The sequence below is a fragment of the Coregonus clupeaformis genome, chromosome 17 (assembly GCF_020615455.1).
Source record: "Coregonus clupeaformis isolate EN_2021a chromosome 17, ASM2061545v1, whole genome shotgun sequence".
Classification (NCBI taxonomy): Eukaryota; Metazoa; Chordata; class Actinopteri; order Salmoniformes; family Salmonidae; genus Coregonus; species Coregonus clupeaformis.
Window position 1 is genome coordinate 34,857,924 of NC_059208.1, and position 7,938 is coordinate 34,865,861.

At 41.3% G+C, this 7,938-nt stretch overlaps 1 protein-coding gene across 2 annotated transcripts; it reads left to right on the forward strand.

Moving 5' to 3' along the window:
* The first annotated feature begins 499 nt into the window (after window positions 1-499).
* Window positions 500-6,443, forward strand: LOC121586305 (cyclin-dependent kinases regulatory subunit 1). Of its 2 annotated transcripts, none has more exons than XM_041902898.2 (4): window positions 500-835; window positions 1,232-1,299; window positions 1,456-1,583; window positions 5,571-6,443. In XM_041902898.2, exons 2-4 carry the CDS (start codon window positions 1,241-1,243, stop codon window positions 5,612-5,614), a joined length of 231 nt encoding a protein of 76 aa, XP_041758832.1. In that variant the 5' UTR covers window positions 500-835; window positions 1,232-1,240; the 3' UTR covers window positions 5,615-6,443. The 2 variants fall into 2 exon arrangements, with proteins under 2 accessions (XP_041758832.1, XP_041758831.1); XM_041902897.2 differs by having other exon boundaries at window positions 506-999.
* The last annotated feature ends 1,495 nt before the right edge of the window (window positions 6,444-7,938 follow it).

Sequence of the window (7,938 nt, forward strand, 5' to 3'; positions counted from 1 at the left end):
AGGTTGGCTTCTTAGCGTTAATAGCAGTGGTTCTCAACTGTACCTCAGAAATGGAATGTAAATCACATAAAATAGATGTTGTGGTGGCAGCTGCAGAGATGTATTTGGGTATACGAGATTTGACTCGGGTGGTGTCCCGTCCTCCCAGGACGTTGGCATGGTGCAGGAGCAGATAGTGTCAAAGTAGTGGATTGGGTTAGTGGGTTTTTGATGAGTGTAGGTGGTGGTGTGTAGGGCTATATTTCACTAGAGGAACAGGACTAATTAAGAAAATGTAATTTTAGGCAGGCCGTGACTGGCCTCACACTATAGTACAGTAGGTGGCAGTGTGCGCACCTAAAAGTTGGATGCGATCCGCCAACCAAATTCCAAAGAAGAAGAATGACAGGGCCGAGGTAATGCAGCGTTTACATGAACGAGGTAAACGGAGGACGGCAAACCGGATATCATTGTTTTCAATGAGAGCGCAACAGTAAATTTCGTTATTCACCACCAGCCGCCACTGTAGGCCTGCGGCCAAATATTTATACTTTTGCGGTCTACCGTAACGTTGTTTTCTACTGGATGTTGATTTGCACTGATCGTGTACTGAAATCACCATAGCAACACATACCGGCGCGCTGGCTTGCTTTTGCGGTCACCCTCTTTATTGCTTTCTTGTCCCTCTATGCTGACAGGTATTACGGTTTTTGCGTGCCTCGTCTAAACGCAGCATAAGTCACATGATCATTTATATGAGAGGATTGACCAATGAGGAGCAGCGGTGACTTTTTTAACGGTGAAAGGCAGGATCAGTAACATTAGAGCGGGAAACTCGTAGCGAAACGTGAAAAAGGTCCATTGACCACATCAGCACAAGGCTAGCTAGCTAGCTACTACGTGGACATTTAAATACATTGGTTACCGAAAAATATTATAGGAAAGACAGGCCTGTTGTGAAATTTCTAGATTTTCATCAGGAAATCACAACTACAATAATTTGGAACGAGCCACCTGAAGGTGATTTGTGTTTTACTTGTCCAAGCTAACGTAGTAGCTAGCTAGCTAACTTTAGCTAATTCATTATTGTTTTCTAGCTATTTAACTAGCCTACTAACTTAGCTAGCTAGTTTCAACAGTTGTTGGATGACATTTTGTGTTTTATGAACTATGTTAGCTAGAACACTCAGTGGGTGACATGCTGATGAACATGAGTAGCTAATGTATGATATAACGTTGCACTCTTTTTCAGGTTGGCATCATGTCTCAGAAGCAGATATATTACTCTGACAAATACGACGATGAGAAATTCGAGTATAGGTAAGTAAAGACTGTACTTTTTTCTAAAACAGGTTTAATCTAGCTAGCTAATATCGACACGTATGTCTTGCCTGGCATCGGTCTTCCTTCCTAGCCCTGTGATGTTGACACCGCGTGACTCAGTAAAGTACCATTCCATTTCTCCACTGTCTGTAGGCACGTGATGCTGCCCAAGGACATTGCCAAGCGTGTGCCCAAGACCCATTTGATGTCAGAGACGGAGTGGAGGAACCTGGGCGTCCAGCAAAGTCAAGGCTGGATACACTACATGATCCATCAACCAGGTACACTGTGACAAACACTGACAGATGTTAGTACTAACGCTCAGTACAGTAGAAAGAGTGCTGGTGAATACAGCAGCATATAGGCTATTATGGAGGAATACAACACTGAACTATACTGGGGGATTACAGTTGTGCCTATGGCGCACCATGGGGGTTCATATCAGTACAGTAGGCAGTGTGATGTGGTGAATACAGTGGCATAACATTGAGTTATACAAACTGTACTGGGGGGGAACTGTCTCTGACTGGGGGAATAATTTTGTACCAATGTCTTGGGTTTGGGTCATTACTGCTACAATGGTGATTAGGAAGTGCTACACTGGTGATTAGGATGTGCTGCTCCTTGTTTGAAGCTCATGTTGCCGAATGAATTCTCTGTGTACTGTGTAAACCATCGTGATATGGGGTGTATTGACTTGGAAGTAAACTGGCCGAAACGGAGAGGGACCTACCTGCATTTGTCAAATAAGAAACTTGTTTTTGTTAAATGTTTTTTCTATGGTTTGCTACGGTGTGGACTAATGAAAGCAGTAGGGTTGGGCGATAGTACAATAGCATCTGTCTAGCGACGATGATTGACAGCCATCGGCGATGGTGACTACATCATGATGTGACAGATGATGGTTTAGCCTATATTTGAACCTGACTGGCGCCGCGCAGTAAAAAACGGAGTCTCGCACAGCAGGGCAGCACACATTCCAAGTAATTTACCTATTCATATTTGCTGTAGCCTATTTCAATAAATATGTTGTAGCCTACAGAACGCAAGAGAGGAATGTAGGTCAGACAGAGCAGAGAATTCCACCAAAGCGGTGCAAAATGTCCAGTCAGAAAATATTGTATTGTATTTCTCTCTGTCGGATGCATGGCCATTAGGCTAATAACGGATACATCTTAACTATCTTGTCTAGCTGTTGAAAAAAATGTAGCCTATATTCCCTTCTTACCATTCGATAAGCTTTGAATATAACTTGAAGGCTACGCTTCATTGTTTTATGTATGGCTTTCTCCTGATCAAGCAATGAATGTATAGTGTTCCATCTGAAAGTTATTTCAATAGGACTAATAATGAGAGAACAAACCATATCAATAGCCTATAGAAAAATTTACAAGTTGAATCAAGTTTGAGCTTAAGAAATAAATGATCCATGTGGGCCTGGAAAATCCCTCCATGCAAGGTTGAAAACCAAATGGCCAATAAACTATCCTCCTAGGCCTATCATAAAAGCTTTAAGACAAGTTAGTCATGAACAGTAGTTTATTTCCCAAATATTCTAGCCTACGAAGCTTAATAGTTTTTATATTTGTTTTTTTGGACTTCGCTGAAGACCCGTAGATAACTACATTACTCCCTTTTTGTTTATAAGGCCCTACTTCATAAACTTCCGTCTTATCTAACCTTGCTGTTGAAGTATAGACACCTGAGTTGCCTAGACACCCGAGTTGCCTAACCCGTTCACAGGATTGCTTAACTCTTGAGGTTCCTAGGGTGTCCACCGAGCTAGGTAAATCTGCTTTTAGTTTTAATGCACCGTATTGCTGGAACAAAATTCTAAATACATTTAATCTTGATGTTCTGGTGCCGTTCTGGCAATTTAAAGTATTGATTGGGGTCATATTTGTGGAGGAATGTACGTTTTTCTTTCCCATGACTGTGTTTTTGTATTTGAATGTGTATGTTTGGGTATAATGTGTATATTTATGTTGTATATTCAGGGCACATTTGTAAAAGAGACCTAGGTCTCAATGTTTTCCCTGTTTTTAAAATAAAGGTTAAATAACATTCCTATTAGTTTTAAGATTTAGTTTGTTTGTTTTCAGATCCACTTGTTTTTATTTTACGTTTCATAAACATTCTATTTTGTTTTTAGTGTTACAGACAATTTAACACAGGTGGAGGCCCATTGACTTGGTGTGATTTTGAAGGTGATTGGTTACACCTGAGCTCATTTATGATTGCTGTTACAAGGGAGTTGGACACTTATCCAACCAAGCTATTTCAGTTTTAAAGGTTTTATAGATGTTTTTATCCAGAGTAGGATGGGTAGATCAATGGAAAATGCATTTTAATTCCTGGCTAAATGTGAATATTTTGAAAGAGGGTGTAAACTTTCTATAGGCACTGTAGGTGTGTTGACTGTGGTAAAGGCACTGGATTATGAGCTGTCTTGACAAAAGAAATAGGCAGTGGCATGGTGCCTACAGCCATAGAAGCACAGTGACATGCCTCAATGCAGTCATTTATGTTAGTTGTTTTTGGCAACCCATCCCGTGAGAGTGAATGTCATTCCAGTTGATCTGTTCTGTTATATTTAATCAACTCTGACTAATCCAGTGCACTGCTTGCTATGAATTCTGATGGTGTGTGCATGTTTAGGTAAAAAGACTCATGTCCTGTTTGGAGCACTGACAAGTAAAGAGTGCACATGAGATACAGGCAAACCTGTTTTGCTCTTCCACCAGAAAGGAATATTAGAAAAGATTTGCCATTGCCTGCACTTAGCCTCTGCCCAGGATTTCAACATTATCTTTCATCATGATTCGACCAGTTGCATTCGATTTCGCGCTATAGACCAACTGTGTTTTAGCAGCTTATTACATTTTTTAAAAACTAATAGGGGCGATAGTGTCGTATATCACTGTTTTTATAGGTACATAATCAAGATAGGACAAAGGTTGGACATCGCCCAACCCTAGAATACAGTACACTCATGTTGTTGAGAGCTCAAAGATCTGTGTTTGTAACAGAAGATGGTGCTCAGCCTCCATTGGAATGACTACTACCACCTTTGATACTGGTCTCTTGTCATCAGCAGATCATGAGGTCTGACTCATACTGTTTGTCTCCAAATACATATGTTCTTGTCTGTCACCTGAACACAAGACATTGAGTCTAAGCATTTCAGCAATGATAGCAAAATATCCTACGTGTTTTACCAAGCCAGGGCATATATTGAACATGTGGTTGTGTGTCCCACTAACTTATTTGATGAGCTTGCCTTATGTGCATCATTAGACACACCCTTCACTGAACACACAAAGAATGAAGGCCTACATGGCCAAAGCAGACATTAAGACCAGTGTTAGATGGAGTGGTTGGAGCGTGCCGTGTGTCCTAGAAGGGAGGTCTGTATCTTGTTACGCGATGGATGGTCACTGAAATGTATTCAGCACGTGTGCGCTGATTTGCAGACTTCGTTTAACAAAAGCCTCACACATGCCACTGTCCTACATTGCATCTGGTTTAGTTTTCATTTACTTTCTCAGACAAGCCTCACACATGTCATGGTCCTAAGATGGGTGCTAGAATACTACCCTCTGACACAGGCTTCGCTCTCATTGTTCCGAAAGCTGGGGGAACTTGTCGGCAGAAAGACGTTAAAAAGGGATGGAGTACGATAGACTAGTGATGCGTTGCCACTTATCAAACCAATACAATATTTTGCATTGATGGAGCTCCAAACAGAGGTATTGTTTCTAAACATGGGCTACTAAAACTTTGACTGTAGGAAAAGAGGCACTGACAAAACAATGAAAAAAATAAGTTAATGCCTCTCCTGAGGGGAAACTTAATTTCTACTCCGAGGCCAAACAAATACAAGCGCTAACAGCCAGCGCTCCCATTCAAATGCAAAATCCAATACTGAAGTTCTCCAGACTTCCAATATTCGAGTCAATGAGACGAGATTTGGAAGGATCAAGGATGGCCTCACGAGACTACTAGAATACATGAAAGAATGATCAGGTGTGCAGGTGTCCACAATAAGGGTGAGTCCCAATAATATCTCCTTTCGTTCACTACTTCCCACAAACCATGTTTCTTATACCAGCCATTTTCTTTAAAATCAGTGATGGGCAGTAAACAAGGGCACACTTTGGAAGGAATGAGAGATATTTGGGAAACAACCTGACATTTTGGTTGTTTTCATTCAGTTCCTGAACTTCACATTCACAAATGTTTCCCTTTTTTTTTCTCTTTCCCTCCAGAGCCCCACATCTTGCTTTTCCGTCGTCCACTGCCCGCAGCCTGATCTCAGACAGAGAGCGCGAGAGAACACTCATAGGGAACAAGGATAAGAGGGTGGCTGGAGATGGATGCACGCTTTAGTTGGATGGATGAATCAAGACTATTTCCCACATGTGTATTGTATACATTGCAGTGGAGCCAGAGTCAAGAGCTCCAACCCACTGTCCTCACTCACTGTAAAGCCTTTCACATTTCCTCTGGACCTGCTTGGAACCCTTTCATCCTTTTCTCTATCTGTATTTCTGTAATCATTCTAACTTTTGTACTAGGACCAACTTGATAATGTTGTCAAGGTGTGCACCTGGGAAGAAAAGGAAAAGCTGAGGTTGTGGCAACACATTTTTAATTATTCTAAACCTTAACCCACTATATCTGCTGTGAGTTGACTAACATGATGCTCATATCCGATTTTAATCCAGATAGTAATTGTGTAAAATGTAAGGGGGACATTTTTGGAACTGCAAATGTGCAGGGATGTTACCAAAATTACTATATGATCAAATACCTGTTATGTCACTTGATTCAACTTGTTTTGAATACCGCAGATTGCGTCAAGTGTATGCACTCCTACTCTGTACAAATGATGATAGTACTCTGGACATTGTAAATCAATCATGGCCTGCAATTATAAGTAATACTGTCTGTTTTAGAGCTGTCAAAATGGGGCCCAAGATCTTTGTTGACATGTCTATGATTGTACAAATCAGCTGCTCAGTATTTATGAGTTCTTGTACCCCAGAAATAAATGTTTTAATTTGAAATTCATGTCACTGATTATGACGTGGGTGTGATAAAAAAAATAAAGTGGTACTGTCCCCACTACGATAAATACATATACTTAAATACATGTAATTTTGTCCTTGAAACATTACATTGAAATATTGTGAAATTCCATTAGCCCTCCTATTATGATCAGCGGGGGTCTGGGACATGGTACCACACCCGGTGAAGTCAGGTCAGCGCTGCAGTCAGAACAGCAGAAATGGGATCCGCAACACGACCAGGTGGACCGGAACAGCCAGGATTGGAATCAGACCAGGTTGTCCTGAGGCATTGTCCAAGGGCTCTGGTCCGCCAGGACAGGACAAAGAGAACGAAAGAGGGGAATTAGTGGGAGCATGCCAAAGATCACACAGTACACCAGGTAAGACAGACTGACCCTAGCCTTCCGGCACATACAAACTATTGTAGCATAAATACTGGGGACTAAGACAAGGGGTTCTGTAGACATTGGCCCTGTCCAAAGGTACCCCTTGATTATAACTAGGCACTATAAAATGTTGGTTCAGTAGACATAGTTATCAGTTTTTAGCAGTTTAAGTGTTTTATGTTTCAACAAATGACAAGGAAATCATGTCAAAAGTAATGTGAACATTGTATTGTGAAAAGCAGATACCAGATGGAAAATGTATGCAATGTGATTCAGTGCAGTGAACAAGAGACTTTGTTTTACCCAGGCAATTGAAAATGTGATTATAGTTTTGAAACATGAGCCATTTTGATGATCTGTTCAGAATGTTGTGCTTAGAGTTGTGAAAATGTACCACATACTTGTGAAAATTGCACCAAAATGATTGAAAAAAACCTTTGTTTGGAGACCTTCCCTCCCAATCAACATGTCCAGGTGGGCCCAAACTGGGTTATATATGGGCTTCATCGGTTTCAGCTGGGCAAGGTTGTAAAAAAAATGTAATGCTGTAAGTGGGCTGTCTGGTAGTCTCGAAAACCCAACTCTAGGCATAAGCTGGAGCATTGGAAAATGGTGGGAGGCAACCTGGAGAGACTAGCTATCTGGTAAAAACTATACTGAACAAAAATATAAACGCAACATGTAAAGTGTTGGTCCCATATTTCATGAACTGAAATAATAGATCCCAGAAATGTTCCATACACCCATAGATGTTACTTCTCTTAAGTTTGTGCACAAATTTGTTTACATCCCTGTTAGTGAGCATTTCTCCTTTGCCAAGATAATCAATCCACCTGACAGGTGTGGCATATCAAAAAAGCTGACTAAACAGCATGATCATTACACAGGTTTATCTTGTGCTGGGGACAAAAAAAGGCAACTAAATTGTGCAATATTGTCACAACACGAACACGATGCCACAGATGTCTCAAGTTTTGAGGTAGCGTGCAATTGGCAGACTGACTGCAGGAATGTCCACCAGAGCTGTTGCCAGATAATTTAATGTAGTTTTAGAGAATTTGGCAGTGCGTCCAACCGGCTTCACAACTGCAGACCACATGTAACCACACCAGCCCAGGACCTCCACATCCGGCTTCATCACCTGCGGGATGGTCTGATACCAGCCATCCGGACAGCTG